Source organism: Dama dama, chromosome 29, assembly GCF_033118175.1.
Source record: "Dama dama isolate Ldn47 chromosome 29, ASM3311817v1, whole genome shotgun sequence".
Classification (NCBI taxonomy): domain Eukaryota; kingdom Metazoa; phylum Chordata; class Mammalia; order Artiodactyla; family Cervidae; genus Dama; species Dama dama.
The window spans coordinates 60,261,657-60,281,934 of NC_083709.1; the positions used below are offsets into that span (position 1 = coordinate 60,261,657).

Here is a 20,278-nt window from a genome sequence, read left to right on the forward strand (position 1 = left end):
TTTAAACATTTTTTGCATATACTAGTATTAGCATCAATATAAGTAATATCAATTTGACTTTTAATAGAACAGCCTGAGGAATGGCATTGTTGATGAAAATATTGTTCCAGAAGGTTATGATTTTGGTAAGTAAATTTCATAAGATAAATGTACAATTAAAGTAATCAGTATAAATTTGAAATGAATATTGTTGATGTCACTGTGGTACTTCATGTTAATTTTCTCATAAAATATTTCTAATATATACACAAAAGCAAAATACTCTGCTGTATCATGTGTGTTGATGATTCTCAAATCTGTCAGTTTAATTTTGACTTATTTCTCCTTTACCCTAGTGTCATTTCTGGCTGTTTGATTCAGAGTCTGATGAGGAGACAGGAACCACATAGTAATTTGAGAAGGGAAAGTATTTATGAAGAATCACTAAATATAACAGGGGATTAGAGTAACAAGGGATTGGCTAACAAAGAGTAAAGAGAACACTATAAAGAATGCAGGAATAGTATAGGGTTGGCCAAAAAGTTCGTTTGAATCTTTCCATAACATCTTACGGAAAGATCTGAGTGAACTTTTTGGCCATCCCAACAGCTAGAAGAAACAGCCTTTACCCTAGGACTTAGGTGGAGTGCCCAAAGAAGTGCGTCTGTCTCCTTCAGCACTGAGATCTAGAACTTGCTGGAGAGGGGATCGCTGTGGATCACTCACTGGCAGGAAAGTCTCTGATGCCCTATTGGTAAAGCTTGTAAATTAGCCTGAAGGAACTTCTGGGAAATGGACACATTAGGAAGTCTTGTGGAGAGTTGTCTGTAGAAGGCACCCCACTCTAACACCTCCTGAGCGATGTGTGGAGAGAATTTGCTGGCTCTTGGTGGTGCTGGCTGCTCTGTGCTGCCCGAGTCTAGTGCTGAAGAAATGCGTTGTGCTGCAGGACCTGGGCGCTGGAGAAGCCATTTTCTTCAGGGGCTGTTGGAGCACCACGGCCCAGCAGGAGTCTGCTGAGTGAGCGCAGTAGTGCCACGAAGCACAACTCCTTCCCCCCGCAGTGTCTCTCCTGTGTCCTCTCCTGACGAGGAGTAGTGTTATGCCAACTGGTAAAGAAAAAAATATTTAAAGGATTGGCTAACAAAAAGTAAAGAGAACTCTAAAGAATGAGCCTGGAAGTCTAGGGTTCAGAGCAGATAGGGAAGGGTAATCTGGAGGTTATAGCAGTAAATTGATAACTGACACAGTGGAGGGGAAAGGATGAATGAAAGATTTCTTTTTGTTTTTTGTTTTGTTTTTTATATAATGGGAAAGATAGATAGTAGCTTGTTAATAGCTTCTTAATAGGCTAAGATTGGGACGATCCTTAGAACATGGAAAGTGAGAGAGTGAACTGTGATTATTATGTATTGATGTGGGTGAAAGAAGGTAGAATTGTGCTTTGCCACAGAGAGGAGCATGGTCAGTTTGTTTATAACAGAGAAGTCCTGATGTTGGGTGAACAAATAAATATGGTGATTGGAGTTAATGGGATTTATTTTTTCTTCTGAACTCTTTCTTTTTCTAAAAAATTAAGGCATTAGAGGTTTTTGGAGGGAGGAGGGGCTATGAGAGCTCCATGTAGGAGAGTGAGAGAATGCTGGTGAGAGCAGTGTTGGCAAAGTGTGGTTCAGATTAGCAGCGTTAGTATCGCTTGGAACCATGTTAGAAATAGAAATTCTTGGGCCCATCCCAGGCATGCTTAATCAGAGCCTCTGAGAGTGAGGCTCAACAATCTGTCTTTAACAAACTGTCCTGGTGATTCTGAGGAATGCTACAGTTTGAGAACCACTGGGTCAGAGTAGGGGTTGTCTAACTTTCTTTTTGCAAAGGGCCATGTAGTAGACATATATTTTACAGGTCATGAATATATAGTCTGTCACATGTTTTTCTGTTTCTTTTAAACAATACTTTAAAAGTATAAAGATTATTTTTAGCTCACTTGCTATACAAAACAGGCTGTGGTATGCATCTGGCATATCCTTGGACTGAAAGAATGTTGTGTGATCAGTCAGCCACATTAAGTGTCTACTTGAGATTTATGACATTAATGTGAGACCAATCACTTTGATTTTGTTTTTTTCCCGATCACAGAATGAATGGTGGTTCCCTTAAGACTTGAAGGTTTGGTATTGGATTACTAGAGGTGGTGTTAGTAGAATTGGATGTTTGAAACTGAGTTTATTGAGAGGTTGAGGATACTGGAATGATTAAGTCTAGTGGGTGAGGTGAGCGCAAAAGAATTTAAGGAACTGAGAGACTATGGTATTGGAACAATCGCTTGTATATTGAAATCACTCAGAAATTCCTGTTACCAGGAGCCAATCTGAGAAAGATGGGAGAGAGTGTAGCCCATGGATGGATTATTACAACCAGAGAGGGTATAGTAGGTGGCATAGTTTTCTATGTAACAAAAATTAAAGCTGGGGGAGAATAATAATTTTACTTTTCAAATACTGATACTATTGCTTTATACATATACTTTTTTAAGCTTTCTCTTTTAAATCCTTCTACTTAGGTACATGTAAATTTTTCTCATTTGTAACTGTATAGTATTCTGTTGTATAGATGTACCATAGCAAATTTATCCTGTCTCCTGTTGATAAATACCTTTTTGTTCAATTCAAATTAAAAGTATTTTTGAATTCAGTGCTGCGCTTTAGGGATGGTTAAAACAAGAGGAATATATTATCTTTATATACACATTAACTTATGATTTAGTAGTTGATCTTTTTCTAGATTCTTCTATTACTAGTGTCCCTCTGCATTATTCTTATACTTTTTGGTGCTAAGTGTAAAAGGATTAAGAGAAATCTTAAATTATGGATTGAGCCAAGAAGGTTATCCTGGACAAGCTCTAATCTTTTCTCTTCTCACTTTTCAAGTTAAAAGTGGGGAACAGATGGATACAGAGACACTGACCTGAAATCCAGGAATTACAGTTACATAATGAAAGTCAGTGGTTAAATAAAATATTTTTCCCCTTAGCATTTTTGATGTGCATTCATTCTTGAAACTATACTTTCATTAGAACTGTCTTGTTGGACTATTTTGCCTTTTAGAGCGTATTCCTGCTTCTTAGGGTTTTTTTTTTTTTTTTTGAGGGGGAGTTCAGTTAGCTTTTATTGTACTTGCAAAAAGCAGTATGGGTTATAGATAAAGGTAAAAGATTCCTCAAAACTAAGTGATAATTCATCGGATCAAGTTATAGCAGTATGGAAATCTAGAACCTGGAAAGGGTATAGAAGAAATGAAAATGAGCATTTTCAGCTTGATTCCTCTAGCACTTTGCGACTTGGAAAAAGAACTCAATATAATTTTTACAAATTTGTGTTATTTTTCAGTATTTCGCCCCATATCTGCTAATGCCAAACTTCAGATGAATCGCAGATCGGATTTTGACTTTTCTGCCCCCAAAATAGACCTGGATGTTGAGTTACATGACATAACAATCGAACTTAATAAACCACAGGTGATTTTTTAAAATGAAATTTTAAATTGTAGGTTATAGTTTGTTAAAAGCAGAGCTAAGATTTTAAATGTTAAGATTCATAATGGTATATAATAAACATTACCTTAAATAAGTTAGTAATTTAATTTTTTCTTTGACAATTAAACAAAAAAATCTTAAAGATTTAATTTTTTCATTCTTCAGTATTTTAGTTTTATGGAACTTCTTGAATCGGTTGATATGATGACGCAAAATCTACCATACAGGAAATTCAAACCTGAGGTACCTCTTCAATACCATGCCAAAGAATGGTAATATGCTTTAAATTTTTTAAATTGAAGTATAATTGCCATAATGACTGGATATTTGTACATACTGAGAAAGGATCACCACAATAAGTCATTAACGTCCAATATCACACGTAGTTAGTAAAACTGTTTTTCTTGTTATGAGAACTTTTAATATCTCCTCTCTTAGCAACTTTTAAATATGTCATACAGTATGATTAGCTATTGTCAGCTTGCTGTACATTATATGCCCATAACTTATTTATACTGTAACTGGAAGTTTTTTGGACCTGCTTCACCCATTTTGCCCATCCCCCACCCACTGCTTTTGCCTCTCACCAGTCTGTTCTCTGTATCTATGAGCTCATTAAAAAAAAAAAAACTTTATATAAGTGAATTCTACAGTATTTGTCTTTCTCTCACTTATTTTGCTTAGCATAATGCCCATCATCGTTCATTCATTTTGTAGCAAATGCCAGGATTTTATTCCATTTTTATGGCTAAGTAACATTTGTGTGGGTGGGTGGGTGAGTGTGTGTGTACACTTTATCCTTTCATCCATCTATGGACAGTTGATTGTTTCCATATCTTGGCTCTTGTAAACACTGCTGCAGTGAACATGCGGGTACATAGATCTTTTTGAGTTAGTGTCTTCATTTTCTTCACATAAATACTCAGAAGTGGAATTGCTCAGTGAAATTTATTTTAGCACATTATTTATTGCCTAGGGAATTTTTGCAGATACTAATGTCTGTGGCATTAATATGTCTTCAGTTGTATTAAAAAAATGACAGCATAAAAGTGAATTTCTTGACTTTTTAAGAATTTTAAGATACTCTCTTTAAAAGCTGATATAAGCTGTATTATGATATTTGGCCTGAAACACTTGTAGTGGCTTTTGCTTATTGCACTAGTAAAATTGACTTAAAAGATTCTTTATAATGAATTTACAACTGGAAATACTAGCAGTCTATTCATTTACTGTATTTTTGGAATTACTAAAAAAAAATTCCAGTTTCTTTTTCAACCATGTCTTTTTTTAGTTTTCAAACTTTGGTATCAGAACACTCTGCCTGTTATAAATCTGAAAAAGTTATGGGAGGCTGTAAAGTGCAACCTGTTTTTAAAATTCAGAAGTAGTCTTTTTTTTAAGTTATTAAAGTCTTACCTAAGTTTTCAAAGTTGCAGTTACTTTTTCAGTTGAGTATTTTATTTACTATTCAGGTGGCTAAAGGGCTAGTTGCCAATTAATACTTTAATAGTTTTTTGGTAGAACTGTGTTGTAACAAAATTCTGTAATTTTGCTTATTTTCATTTAGGAAAAAGATAAGACAAAATATTGTGTTCTTAATTAACTACTAATAGGGTTGGTAAGAAGCAAGTGCTAGATAATATTTTCACAGTCTCTGTGTTATGTATGTTGTTAAAACAGAAGTGATGTCAGTTATATTTCATACTGTTGGTTTGAGAGTGTTTTTAAGGGGAGAGTTTTTGTTTTTATTTTTTAACTAGGTGGGCTTATGCTATACATGGTATTCTTGAAGTAAACATTCGCCCCCACTTACGGATGTGGTCCTGGAATCATATTAGAGAACATAGGCAAAAAATGAAGCAATATAAAGAACTGTATAAAAAAAAGCTAACAAGTAAGAAGCCATCTGGTGAACTTCTCAACTCTTTGGAGGTTAGCATTATAAAAATTTGTTGAATATTTTGTAATACTTAAGTCCTCAGTCTTTAGTGATTAACACTTCCTACTTATTTGTTCTAATTTTGACTCGCATTCTCTGTCTCTTTTGCTTAGACTTTTTCATACTCCTTAACTTCAGTTGGATGATAGAAACTCTGAGAAGAATCTCAAATTCTAAACGATCACCAATCTGGAGAGATTTGGGCTTATGAAAATAGTAACTTGAAGCCTCACATTATTATGACATTTATAAACCTCAGAGTCCTAGAAAGTATTTGCTACATTGATCTCAGTCTTCTCAGTGTTGGTTTCAAAGCCAAATTTCCAAGTTGTATATATATATATACAAGCATTGCTTTTCAGAATTTAAGAGAAATATCATATTGATGGATGACTTATTTTCAATTTCCTATATTTTCTCTAGTGCAGCAGTTTGATAGAGCATATATGAAAATTATCTATATAAAGTTATGTAAACACATTTTATTTATATTTTTAGGCGTTGGAAAAGACTTTGGATGTGTTTAATATAACTATAGCAAGACAACAGGCGGAAGTTGAGGTAATTCCAGATTGTCCTTCAATTAGTAAAATAAATATATAATTTACATAGAATTTATTGGTATTGTGCTGTATTATACTATTTCCTAAAAGGGGTTCAAATTTGCTTACTTGTATTATAAGAATAATGGCAGAAAGTGAAGAGCAACTGAAGAACTTCTTGATGAGAGTGAAAGAGAGTGAAAACCTGGCTTGAAACTCAGCATTCAAAAGACTAAAACCATGGCATCCAGTCCCATCACTTCATGGCAAATAGATAGGGAAAAAGTGGAAACAGTGGCAGCTTTTATTTTCTTTGGCTCCAAAATCATCGGTGATGGTGACTGCAGCTACAAAATTAAAAGACATTTGCACTTTGGAAGAAAAGCTATGACAAACCTAGACAGCGTATTAAAAACCAGAGACATCAAGCTCTGCTGACAAAGGTTCATATAGTCAGAACTATGGTTTTCCCAGTAGTCAGGTATGGATGTGAGAGTTGGACCATAAAGAAGACTGAGCACCAAATAATTGATGCTTTCGAATTGTGGTGCTGGAGAAGACTCTTGAGAGTCCCTTGGAGAGCAAGGAGCTCAAACCAGATAATCCTAAAGGAAATCAACCCTGAATATTCATTGGAAGGATTGATGCTAAAACTCCAATACTTTGGCCACCTGAAGTGGAGAGCCAGCTCATTGGAAAACACCCTGATTGATGCTGGGAAAGACTTGAGAGCAGGAGGAGAAAGGGGGCGACAAAGGATGAGATGTTTGGATGGCATCAATTTGAACAAACTCCAGGATGTGGTGAAGGACAGACAGGGAAGGCTGGCACGCTGTAGTCCATTGGGTCACAGAGTCGGACATGACTTAGTGTCTGAAGAAAAACACCATATTACAAGAAAATTTGATGTATTCTTTCGCCACATATATTTAAACCATCTATTTGCCACATCTATTCAAGACAGTTTCAGTGGGGAAAAAGTTCTTTCTCAGTGATTGGTCTTAAAGGTGAAAAGCCAATTTCCCCTCCCATTATTATTGCTTGTAAGACAGTGTGCTAAGTACCAGATAATTCTAAACTCTGATATTTGTCCAGTGTTACACTTACTATATTTTATTGTCAGTATGATTGTTGTTTATACTTATCCACTAAAGTAGATAAGTTTTGGAAATATCCTGTTTCTTTGAATTGCTAAATAAAGGATAATTTGTCATTTATTTGAAAATTTATTTATTTTAGGTGAAGAAAGCTGGATACAGAATTTTCAGAGAAGGAGCAGAAGAGTCAGAGGGTAATAAAGGATGGTTTAGCTGGATGTGGAATTGGTCAGAATCGAATAGTAAACAACAACTCGATGTTAAACCTGGAAGTACGTTCATTTCATTGTACAGTAGTGTAGTTAATCAAGCTGTGGTAGTGTCGCTAACCATCAAGTGTGAAATTAAGTTTTGTAGGAGGTTTTCTCTTTTATTACGTAGACATTGAAAGTATATATATATATATATGATAAGTAATTCTTACTATAAGTAAAATTGCTAATAAAATTTTAAATGTATGTCAAATAAAAATCAAATAAAAATTTTAAAATCTGACTAATGCTTTCAGAAGAGCATTATGTCTAGAAGATTTAGTAAGTGTGTATAGCACAGTTTTAAATAAAAGTTTCAAAAGAATATAAACCACTGTAAATTTTCATTGAAATTATTTCTTGGAAAGATTCTTACTTCCCAACCAAATGCTTAACATCTTAACTTCAGAGGCTTAGGGACTTAGGTTTATATCCTGGATATATCATTTATTAGCAATATGACCCTGGCAAATTTAAGCTCTCTAAAACTCAATTTTATCGACTTTAAAATGGGTAGACATGATATTAATACTTCATATTTTGTATGCTACTTATGTTGACTAGCATAATGCCATTAAGTACCTAATATGGGTAGCTATTTTGTGTGCTTAATACAAGCATTTAGAAATTTATATTGCTAAATTTATGTATTTAGTCATTTATATTTTAAAAAAATAAACCTAAAATTGCCAATGCCATCTTAGCATTTGTGAATATAATTTCTTAAAGGTATTATAAAAAAGAGTAAATTTACATTATTAAAAGCAGCTAAATTTGGATTTGGTTTTATCTTGTTACCTACCAGTTAATAACATAAAACATTCTTTATGATTTGTAGGTCTTGAAGAAATATTGACACCTAAAGAAAAAATTTTGCTGTATGAAGCAATTGGCTATAGTGAAACAGCAGTTGATCCAACCTTGCCAAAAACAGTAAAAATGTTTTGTTGCCTTATACCTGAGTATTTATTGATAGATAGATTCGCTTGATTTGAATCCTTTCAGAAATGCATGTTACTGACGTGTTTGGTGATCTTACTCTGAATTTGTAAATATTGCATTTGTTTTAGTTTCCGTAGTAGGAATAAAATTTTCAGTGTTATGTGGCTTTTTATAAAAATTTATGTTATGTTTAATTTTAGTTTATGTTTAGTTTTAGTATTATGTGGTGATCCTTTAATATGTAAAGGTTGTTTTTGAAGTATTTTTCTGGTTTTTGGAAGGAATAAATTGTATAAATAGTATTATAGATATATAATTTTTTTCATTTTCTTCCTGTTTATATTCTAGTTTGAAGCAATGAAGTTTTTTGTTCACTTGAAAAGTATGTCTATTATTCTAAGAGAACAACAACAAAAACCTGAACTACTAGATATTGTAGTGGAAGAATTTAGCACTTTGATTGTGCAAAGACCAGGAGCACAAGCACTTAAGTAAGTATTAATTTATTTTCTCCTATCTATAAGAAAAAAATTCGTTGTAAGGTTGAATTGTAGATTAGAGTCATATGGTATTTTGTAAAGAATTAATTTATTCTTTTGTATTTTTAGGAACTTGGTGTTTTTCATTAATATATATATATTGTGATTATTAAAATAGCACATGTTCAATAGAAAACTTTATGCTGAGGAAACGTGAAGGACATTAAAGAATAATACAAAAATGTCAGCAATCACACTATTCAAGAAGAAATAGCATCACCAATTTTGTTTTTATCTGGGAATGTATTTTACCTTCTGTTTTAAAATTGCTTTATTGAGTTATAATTCATGTACCATACAATTCATCCATTAAATTGTATAAGTTACTTTTTGTCACACTGTGATGTATACAGAATCCACATTGGTTTATTCAGCATTGTATGATAATTATCCTTACCTAATTTCAGAACATTTTAACACCCTAGAAAGGAAATGCTAATCCCCATTAGCAGTCCTTCCCCATTGCTCCTTCTTTTCAGTGCAAAATTGATAAAAGCTAATTTACTTTCTGTTTCTAAGAATTTGTTTGTTTAGGGTATTTCATATTAATTGAATCATATAATACATGGTCTTTTCTGTCAAGCTTCTTTTACTTAGCATGATATTTTCAAGGTTCATCCATGGTATAGCATGATTAGTACTTCACTCTTTTTTATTGCCTAATATTTCATTATATGAATATACCCCATTTTGTTTGCCTATTCATCAGATGATGGATATTTGGTTTATATCCTCTTTTGGCTGTTATGAATAATGCTGCTGTGAATATTAATGAGCAATATTTTATAAGGACAATTTTCAAATTTTCTTGGGTATTTACCCAGAAGTGGAATTGTTGCCTCAAATGGTAACTGTACTTAACATTTTGAGGAACTGTCAGACTGTTTTCCAAAGCAACTGCATCATTTTATATTCCTACCAACATTGTGTGAGGTCTCCACTTATCTACATCCTTTCCTACACTTCTCTGTCCTTTTTGATTATTGATTTTAGCCATCCTAATGAGTGTAAAGTGGTATCGCACTGTAGTTTTGACTTGCACTTCCCTGATGGCTAATGATGTTGAGCATCTTTTCATGTGTTTATTGGCTGTTTCTGTATAGTTATTTTTAGAACTATTAAATTCCTTTGCCCATTTTTTCTCTTTTAGTTTTTTAAAAACTTACATTGAAGTATAGTTAATTTACAATGTTGTGTTCATTTCTGCTCTACAGCAAAGAGACTCAGCTATTCATGTATTCTTTTTCATATTCTTTTCTACTGTGGTTTATCATAGTATACTATATATAGTTACCTGTGCCATACAGTAGGGCCCTCTTTTTTATCCATTCTCTATGTAATAGTTTGCATCTACTATTCCTAAACTCCCAATCCACCCCTCCCCCTCAGCAACCACAGGTTTGAGTCTATTTCTATTTATAGACAAGTTCGTATGTGTCATATTTTAGATTCCACATATGTGATATCATATGGTACTTGTCTTTTCCTGAATTAACCTCATTTAGCATGATAATCTTTAGGTCCATTCATGTTGACAAATGGCATATGACATTGTCTGTTTTTTATGTCTAAGTAGTATTCCATCGTATTCCATTGTATATATGTACCACATCTTCTTTATCCAGTCATCTGTTTGATAGGTTTCCATGTCTTGGCTATTGTAAGTAGTGTTGTATTGAACATTTAGATATGTGTATCTTTTCAAATTACAGCTTTTTCTGGATGTATGCCCAGGAGTGGGATTGCAGAATCATGTGGCAACTCCACTTGTAGTTTTTTGATGCATCTCCATATTGTTTTCCATAGTGGCTGTACCAATCTACATTCCTACCACCACTGTAGGAGGACGCTGTTTTCTCCACATACTTTTCAGCATTTTTTATTTGTAGATTTTCAGTGATCGCCACTTTGACCAGTGAGAGGTGGTACCTTATTGTAGTTTTGATTTGTGTTTCTCTAATACTTAGTGTTGTTATGCATTGGTTCATGTGCTGTTGGTCATCTGTATGTCTGTTTTTGGAGAAATGTCTATTTAGATCTTCTGCCTATTTTTTGATTGGGTTTTTATGCTCTTGTTATTATTGAGTTGTATTAGCTGTTGTATAGTTAGGAAATTAAGCCCTTGTCATTCACATCTTTGCAAATGTTTTCTCCCAGTCCTAGTTATCTTCTTGTTCTTTTATGGTTTCCTTTGCTGTACAAAAGCTTCTAAGTTTGATTAGGTCCCATTTGTGTATTTTACTTTTATTTGTATTGCCTTGGAAGATTGACCTAAGAAAACATTCGTATGTTTTATATAAGAGAATGTTTTGCCTATCTCTCTTCTAGGACTTTTACGGTGTCATATCTTATGTTTAAGTCTTTAAGTCACTTTGAGTTTATTTTTGTGCATGGTGTGAGAGTATGGTCTAACTTCATTGATTTACATGCCACTGTCCAACTTTCCCAATACCATTTGCCAAGGATGCTCCTTTTTTCCGTGTGGTCAGAATAGTTACTTGAGATAATTTCTTTACTCTTACATTTGTTGAGTCTTATTTCATACCCTAGTATGTGGTCAGTCCTAGAGAATCTTCCACGTGCACTTGAAAAAAATGTGTCTTTGGATGTAAAGTCCTGAAAATATCAATTAAAAGTCTAATTGTTCTGTTTTATCATTTAGGATCTCTGTTGCCTTGTTGATTTCCTGTCTCAAAGATCTTTTCATTAATGTGAGTGGGGTGTTAAAATCTCCTACTATTACTGTATTCCCATCAATTTCTCACTTTATGTCTGTTAGTATTTATGTGTTTGGGTTCTCCTGTATTAGGTGCATGTATGTTGATGAGTGTAAAATCATCTTGTATTGATCCTTTTATCATTTTAGTATCCTTCTATGGCATTTGTTTTAAAGTTTATTTTGTCTAATAGAAGTATTGTGACCCCCACTTTCTTGTCATTTTCATTTGCATGGAATATCTTTTCCATCCTCTCATTTTTGATCTGTGTGGGTCTTTTGCCCTAAGGTGGGTCTCTTGTAGGTAGCATATTGTAGGCTGTTTGTTTTATTCAGTCTGCCACTCTTTTGTTGGAGCATTTAGGCCATTGATGTTTAAGGTAATTATTGATAGACATGTATTTATGTTATACTGTGTGGATCACAATAAACTGGAAAATTCTTCAAGAGATGGGAATACTATACCACCTGACCTGCCTCTTGAGAAACCTGTGTGCTGGTCAAGAAGCAATGGTTAGAATTGGACATGGAACAACAGACTGGTTTCAAATAGGAAAAGGAGTACGTCAAGGCTGTATATTGTCACTCTGCTTATTTAACTTATATGCAGAGTACATCATGAGAAACTCTAGGCTGGAGGAAGCACAAGCCGGAATCAAGATTGCCGGGAGAAATATCAATAACCTCAGATATGCAGATGACACCACCCTTATGGCAGAAAGTGAAGAACTAAAGAGCCTCTTGATGAATGAAAGTGAAAGAGGAGAGTGAAAAAGTTGGCTTAAAGCTCAACATTCAGAAAACTAAGATCATGGCATCCGGTCCCATCACTTCATGGCAAATAGATGGGCAACGGTGGAAATAGTGGCTGACTTTATTTTTCTGGGCTCCAAAATCACTGTGGATGGTGATTGCAGCCATGAAATTAAAAGACGCTTACTCCTTGGAAGGAAAGTTATGACTGACCTAGACAGCATATTAAAAAGCAGAGACATTACTTTGCCAACAAAGGTCCGTCTAGTCAAGGCCATGGTTTTTCCACTGGTCATGTATGAATGTGAGAGTTGGACTGTAAAGAAAGATGAGCACTGAAGAATTGATGCTTTTGAGCTGTGGTGTTGGAGAAGACTCTTGAGAGTCCCTTGGACTGCAAGGAGATCCAACCAGTCCATCCTAAAGGAGATCAGTCCTGGGTGTTATTGTAAGGACTGATGTTGAAGCTGAAACTCCAGTACTTTGGCCACCTCATGCGAAGAGTTGACTCATTGGAAAAGACCCTGATGCTGGGAGAGATTGAGGGCAGAAAGAGAAGGGGACGACAGAGGATGAGATGGTTGGATGGCATCACTGACTCAATGGACATGGGTTTGGGTCGACTCCAGGAGTTGGTGATGGACAGGGAGGCCTGGCGTGCTGTGATTCATGGGGTTGCACAGAGTCAGACACGACTGAGCAACTGAACTGAACTGAAACCTTGTTTCCTGTTGATGGTATATTTCTTCTTCTTCTTTTGGCCACACCATGTAACTTACGGGATCTTAGTTCCCTCACCACAGATCGAACCCCAGTCCTTGGCAGTACTGGAGAGTGCACAGTTCTAGCCATTGGACCACCAGGGAATCCTCCCATTTTTCTCTTTTGTGGTTTGATGATTTCCTTTTATGTTTATGTTTTCTTTTTTTGGTTTTAGTCAATCTGTTGTGTGCATTTGATTTCAGATTGCCTTGTTTTTCAAGTATGTTAACTGCTTCTTATATCTACTTGCTTTAGATTGATAGTCATATAGGCTAACACACATTCTAAAAAAAGAAAAAAAAAATCTACCTTCTACCTTTTCTTGCTCTTCTACCCCACATTTTATGTTTTTGATGTCCTTTTTTTAAAAACATCTTTATGTTTATCCTTTTACTGTTCCATTGGGGTTATCATTGTTTTCATGAAATTGTTTTGTTTTGGTTTTTACATAAAAAATGTACTAGCTTATTTAAGTGATTTGCTTTACAGTTGTGATTTTTCTCTTTCCCGTACATTCTTATTTAGAAAAGATTTTCCATGTTTCTTTTAAGGTGGGTTTAGTATTGCTGTATTCTCTTTATTTTTTGCTTATCTGAGAAATTCTTTTTGTCTCCTATTCTGACCCTGCTAGTCAGAGTATTCTAGGTTGCATATTTTCCCCTTTTGTGATTTTGAATAATGTGTTGCCATCCCTTCTGGCCAACAACATTTCTGTAGAAAAATCAGCTGATAGTCTTATAGGGATTCCCTTGTAGTTAACTTTTTGTTTTTCTCTTGGTACTTTTAGAATCCTCTCTTTAACTTTTGCCATTTTTATTATAATATGTCTTGGTATAGTTCTGTTTGGGTGTATCTTGTTTGGGACTTTCTGTGCTTCCTGTACCTGGATTTCTATTTTCTTCTTTATGTTTGGAAAGTTTTCAGCCCCATAATTTCAATTGGCTTTCATCTGGTGTTCTGATTGGGTGATTTACTAAATTCTATCTGCCAGATCCTTATCCTTCTAAATTATTCATTTTGCCCTTCATTGCCTTTAGCTCACTTTCCGTCTCAGTAAATGAGTTTTCTACTTTTTCTTGCCTCCCCTTTTATAGTTTTTATTTTGTTTTTTATAACACTCTGCATTTCTATTAATAGCCTTTCTTAATTACTTAAGTATTTTTATCTTATTTTATATTTAATTTTATCTTTCGAACTTGGTGTCTGTTAGACTGAAGAGGTCTGTGTCATTGTTCTTTCAGGGGAATTCTCTTGATCTTTTTACTGGGAGTCATTCTGCTTCTTCATTTTACTTATACTTCTCTTACCGTGTAAAGTTAGGAGAAACTACTGTCTTCTGTGATCTTTGAGGGCTTTTTGTATGTGGGCGCATTCTTGTGTTGCTTGGGTGGGGTTAATAGTACATTTGGCGCAAGGGCTGTTTTAGTACAGGCGTCTGCTGCCTCTAACCTCAGCATGTCCTGGCTGTTCGCCCCTGGGTAGGCGATGTGTGCATGTAGTGCACACCATGTACATCATGTGTACATGTGCACACCATGTACATCATGTGTACATGGTGTGCCCCTTCCTGGGGCTCTTGGTAGCAGTGGCAGCTCGTGATGCCTCCAGAGCCCGCCATGGCGCTGGAGGTGGCTCGTGGCCGCTCCTGGAACCTACAAGGGTGGCAGTGGCAGCTCGAGATTGCTCCTGGAGTCCACGAGGGCAGCAGCAGCAGCGGCTTGTCATCTCTCCTGGAGCCTTCCGTGCCTCTTTTTAAGGACCAGTGATCCCATTCATGAGGGCTCTGCCCTAATGACCTAATCACTACCCAAAGGCCCTGCATCTAAATAACATCACATTAGACATTAGAATTTCAGCAAATGAACTTTGAGGCCCCAGATATTCATATCACAGCAGCTTTTGTTAGTCCCCTGGCTCCAGTGGGATACACCAGGAATATGGCCCACTGTCCCTATAGTTACTGCTTTGCTAAGGAATGGGGATGATGGACAGTTAAGCAGAAATGCCAGAGGGCTACCTGTCTGAAATTCAGCTGTCTTTTGCTTAACTTTTCCCTGGTTGCTCTAAGTTTTTTTTTTTTTTAATTAAATTCCAGACTTGCTAAAAAGTTGATTTTAGGAGTTTTTGCTAGGTTAATGTTTATTTCAGTGGGGAAACTTGATTATTTGAGCACCGTTTCCTGCCACTTTGAGTGACAGTACTCGTACATTAACTTGTTTTTTGAAGCCTGTATTATTTTAGAGCAGTTTGAGGTTTACAACAAAATTGAGAGGGAGGTGTAGACATTTCTCATATAAATCTTGTTCCTACTCATAAATACCCCCATATCAACTCCACTTAGCAGAATGGTACATTTTTACTAAAACTGAACATACACTGACATAGTTATCCAAAGTCCATAGTTTACATCATGATTCATTTTTGTTTTATATTCTGTGGTACGAACAAATACAGAATGACAAGTGTCCATTATTACAGTATCACACATAGTATTTTCACTGTTCTAAAAATTCTGTTTTGTGTATTTATTCCTTACCTACCCCCCCAGCTACAGTTTTCCTGTGTTCATAGTTTTGCCCTTTGTAGAATGTCCAATAGCTGAAATACAATGTGTAGTCTCTTCATATTGACTTCTTTCATTTAGTGATATGCATTTACGCTTCCTGTATGTCTTCATGAGTTGTTAACCCATTGTTTTTATTGTCTGGATGTACCACAGTTCATCCATTCACCTACTGAAGGACATTTTGGTTGCATCTACATTTTGACAGTATGAATAAAAGTGCTATAAACAGCTGTGTACAGGTTTTATATGAACATAAGTTTTCATCTCCTTTGGGTAAACAACAAGGAGCTGATTGCTGGTTCACATGGTAACAGTGGGCTTCCCAGGTGGTACTAGTGGTAAAGAACCTGCCTGCCAGTGCAGGAGACCCAGGTTCAATCCCTGAGTTAGGGAGAGTCCCTGGAGGAGGGCCTGGCAATTTACTCCAGTATTCTTGCCTGGAGAATCCCATGGACAGAGGACCCTCACTGGCTACAGTCCCTAGCATCGCAAGGAGTCGGACACGACTAAAGCAACTTAACACGCACACCTATGTGGTAACAATATGCTTAATTGTGTAAGGAACCACCAAACTTTTTCCACAGTTACTATACCATTTTGAATTCCTAAGAGCATCGTATGATTGTTCCTATTGCTCCACCTGTATCTTCGTTATTACTTGGTGTTGTCATATGCCAGGTTTTGGCTTTTGTAATAAGTATGTAGTGGTATGTCAGTATTATTTGAATTTGTGTTTCTGCAAATGATATGATATAGAGCATCTTTTCATAAACTTTTTGTCAGTCTTTTTTAAATTGTGTTGAGTACGTTTTGTTCTTACTGAGTTTTATGTGTTCTTTGTGTATTTCAGACAATAGGTCCTTACCAGATGTGTTGTTTTCAAATATTTTTTCTTTCTCTCTACATTGCTGTTTTTTCTTCCTCTTAACATTGCTGTTTGTTGTTCAGTCACTAAGTTTTGTCTAACTCTTTTAATCCCATGAACTGTAGCACTACTATCCTACGATGTTCTGAAGTTTGCTCACACTCAGGTCCATTTAGTCGGTGATGCCATTCAACTGCATCGTCTGTCGCCTCCTCTCCTGCCCTCAATCTTTCCAGTATCAGGGTCTTTACAGTGAGTCGGCTCCTCACGTCAGGTCGTCAAAATATTGGAGCTTCAACTTCAGCATCAGTCCTTGCAAAGAATATTCAGGGTTGATTTTCTTTAGGATTGACTGGTTTGATCTCCTTGCTGTCCATGGGACTCTCAAGACTCCAGCACCACAATTCCAAAGCGTCTGTTCTCTGGTACTCAGGCTTCATTATGGTTGAACACTCACATCTCTGCATGACTACTGAAAAATACATAACTTTGACTACATGGACCTTTGTTGACAAAGTGATGTCTCTGCTTTTTAATACACTGTCTAGGTTTGTCATAGATTTCCTTCCAAGGAGCAAGCATCTTTTAATTTCACGGTTGCAATCACTGTCTGCAGTGATTTTGGGAATGAAGAACATAAAATCTGCCACTGTTTCAATTTTTTCACCATCTGTTTGCTGTGAAGTGATGGGACTGGATGCCATGATTTTTTTGCCTTTGTTTTTTATGTGTTGAGTTTTATTTTTTTAATTAATTTTTTATTAAAGGATAATTGCTTCGTAGAATTTTGTTATTTTCTGTCAAACCTCAACATGAATCAGCCATAGGTATACACATATCAACTCCCATTTGAACCTCCACCCCATTTGCCTCCCCATCCCACCCCTCTAGGTTGATGCAGAGTCCTTGTTTGAGTTTCCTGAGCCACACAGCAAATTCCCATTGACTGTCTATTTTACATATGGTAATTAAGTTTCCATGTTACTGTTTCCATACATCTCACCCTCTCCTCCCTCTCCCCATGTCCATAAGTCTTTTCTCTATGTCTGTTTCTCCACTCTCTCTCTAAGTCACTTCAGTTGTGTCCGACTCTGTGAGACCCCATAGATGGCAACCCACCAGGCTCCACTGTCCCTGGGATTCTCCAGGCAAGAATACTGGAGTTTCTCCACTGCTGCCCTGTAAATCAATTCTTTAGTACCATTTTTCTAGATTCTGTATATATGTGTTAGAATATGATATTTATCTTTCTCTTTCTGACTTACTTCACTCTGTATAATAGGTTCTAGGTTCATCCACCTTATTAGAACTGACTCAGATGTATTACTTTTTATGGCTGAGTAATAGTCCATCATATATATGTACCACACCTTCTTTATCCAATCATCTGTTGATGAATGTCTAAGTTGCTTCCATGTTCTATCTATTGTAAATAGTGCTGCAATGAACAGTGGGATACATGTGTCTTTTTCAATTTTGGTTTCCTCAGGATATATGCCTAGGAGTGGGATTGCTGGGTTATATGGTGGTTATATTTGCGCTATTTAAACGAATCTTCATACTGTCTTCCATAGTGCCTGTATCCATTTACATTGCCACCAACAGTGCAAGAGCATTCCCTTTTCTCTACACCCTCTCCAGCATTTATTGTTTGTAGACTTTTTGATGATGGCCATTCTGACCAGTGTGAGGTGATATCTCATAGTGGTTTAGATTTGCATTTCTCTAATAATGAGCGATGTTCAGCATCTTTTCATGTGTTTGTTAGCCATCTGTATGTCTTCCTTGGAGAAATTTCTGTTTAGGTCTTTCTCCTGCTTTTTGATTGGGTTGTTTGTTTTTCGGGCATTGAGTTGTATGAGCTGCTTGTATATTTGGTAATTAATCCTTTGTCAGTAGATTCATTTGCTATCATTTTCTCCCATTTTGAGGGTTGTCTTTTCATCTTGCTTATAGTTTCCTTAGCTGTGCAAAAGCTTTTAAGTTTAATCAGGTCCCATTTGTTTACTTTTGCTTTTATTTTCACTACTCTAGGAGGTGAGTCGTGGAGGATCTTTCTTTGATTATGTCATTGAGTGTTTGGCCTATGTTTTTGCTCTAAGAGTTCTATAGTTTCTGATCTTATGTTTAGGTCTTTATTCCATTTTGAGTTTGTCTCTGTGAATGGTGTTAGGAAGTGTTCTAACTTCATTCTTTTACAGGTAGCTGTCCAGTTTTCCCAGCACCATTTATTGAATAGGCTGTCTTTGCCCCCTTTTATATTCTTGCCTCCTTTGTCAAAAATAAGGTACACATAGGTGCATGGGTTTATTTCTGGGCTTTCTATCTTGTTCCATTGGTCTATTTTTCTGTTTTTGTGCCAGTACCATACTGTCTTGATGACTCTAAGTAAGTAAGTAAAGTCACTCAGTCGTGTCTGACTCTATGCGGCCCCATGGACTGTAGCCTACCAGGCTCCTCTTTCCATGGGATTTTCCAGGCAAGAGTACTGGAGTGGGTTGCCATTTCCTTCTCCAGGGGATCTTCCCAACCCAGGGAACGAACCTGGGTCTCCAGCATTGCAGACAGATGGTTTACCATCTGAGCCACCAGTGAAGCCTTGTAGTATAATCTGAAGTCAGGAAGGTTGATTTCCTCCAGCTCCATTATTTGGGGTCTTTTGTGTTTTCATATGAATTGGGAAATTTTTGTTCTAGTTTTGTGAAAAAACGTCATTGGTAGTTTGATAGGGATTGCATTGAATATGAAGATTGTGTTTGGTAGTATAGTCATTTTCACAATGTTGATTCTTCCTATCCAGGAACATGGAATCTCTCTTCATCTGTCTATGCCATCTTTGATTTCTTTCATTAGTGTCTTGTAATTTTCTATTTACAGTTCTTTGTCTCCTTAGGTAAGTTTATTCCTAGATATTTAATTCTTTGTGTTGCAGTCGTGAATGGGATTGATTCCTTAATTTCTTTCTGATTTTTTATTGTTAGTATATAGAAATGCAAGTGATTTCTGTGTATTGATTTTGTATCCTGTGACTTCGCTAAATTCGCTGATTAGCTTTAGTAGTTTTCTGATACTATCTTTTGGGTTTTCTATGTACAGTATTGTGTCATCTGCAAACAGTGAGAGCTTTACTACTTCTTTTCCAATCTGGATTCCTTTTAATTCTTTTTCTTTGATTGCTATAGCTAGGACTTCCAGAACTATGTTGAATAATAGTGATGAAAGTGGACAACCTGTCTTGTTCCTGATCTTAGCTGGAATGCTTTCAGTTTTCACCGTTGAGAATGATGTTTGCTGTAGGCTTATCATATATGGCCTTTACTATGTTGAGGCAGGTTCCTTCTATGCCCATTTTTTTTTTTTAATGCCCATTTTTTGAAGCGTTTTCATCATAACTGGGTGCTGAATTTTGTCAAAGACTTTTTGGTCATCTTTTGTGATGATCATATGGCTTTTATGTTTCAATTTGTTAACAACAGTGTATCACATTGATTGATTTGTGTATGTGGGAGAATCCTTGCATTGCTGGAATAAACCTAACTTGATCATGGTGTATGAGGTTTCTGATGTGTTGCTGAATTCTGTTTGCTAAGATTTTGTTGAGGATTTTTGCATCTATGTTCATCAGTGATATTGGCCTATAGTTTTCTTTTTTTTGTGCTGTCTTTGATTTTGGTATCAGGGTGATGGTGGCTTCATAGAATGAGTTTGGAAGTGTTCTTCCTCTGCAATTTTTTGAAAGAGTTTTAGAAGGATAGTCATTAGCTCTTCTCTAAATGTTTGATGGAATTCTTCTAT

The 20,278-nt window shown here is 35.9% G+C and overlaps 1 protein-coding gene across 2 annotated transcripts in view; it reads left to right on the plus strand.

Moving 5' to 3' along the window:
• VPS13A (vacuolar protein sorting 13 homolog A) overlaps nucleotides 1–20,278 on the plus strand; it is a 274,739-nt gene that overhangs the window by 38,292 nt on the left and 216,169 nt on the right. For both annotated transcript variants that reach the window (XM_061132455.1, XM_061132456.1), the window contains exons 10-17: nucleotides 68–125; nucleotides 3,366–3,493; nucleotides 3,677–3,783; nucleotides 5,272–5,443; nucleotides 5,949–6,011; nucleotides 7,232–7,361; nucleotides 8,179–8,273; nucleotides 8,631–8,773. In XM_061132455.1, coding sequence (XP_060988438.1) covers nucleotides 68–125; nucleotides 3,366–3,493; nucleotides 3,677–3,783; nucleotides 5,272–5,443; nucleotides 5,949–6,011; nucleotides 7,232–7,361; nucleotides 8,179–8,273; nucleotides 8,631–8,773 — 896 coding nt within the window. The remainder of the gene's footprint in view (nucleotides 1–67; nucleotides 126–3,365; nucleotides 3,494–3,676; nucleotides 3,784–5,271; nucleotides 5,444–5,948; nucleotides 6,012–7,231; nucleotides 7,362–8,178; nucleotides 8,274–8,630; nucleotides 8,774–20,278) is intronic.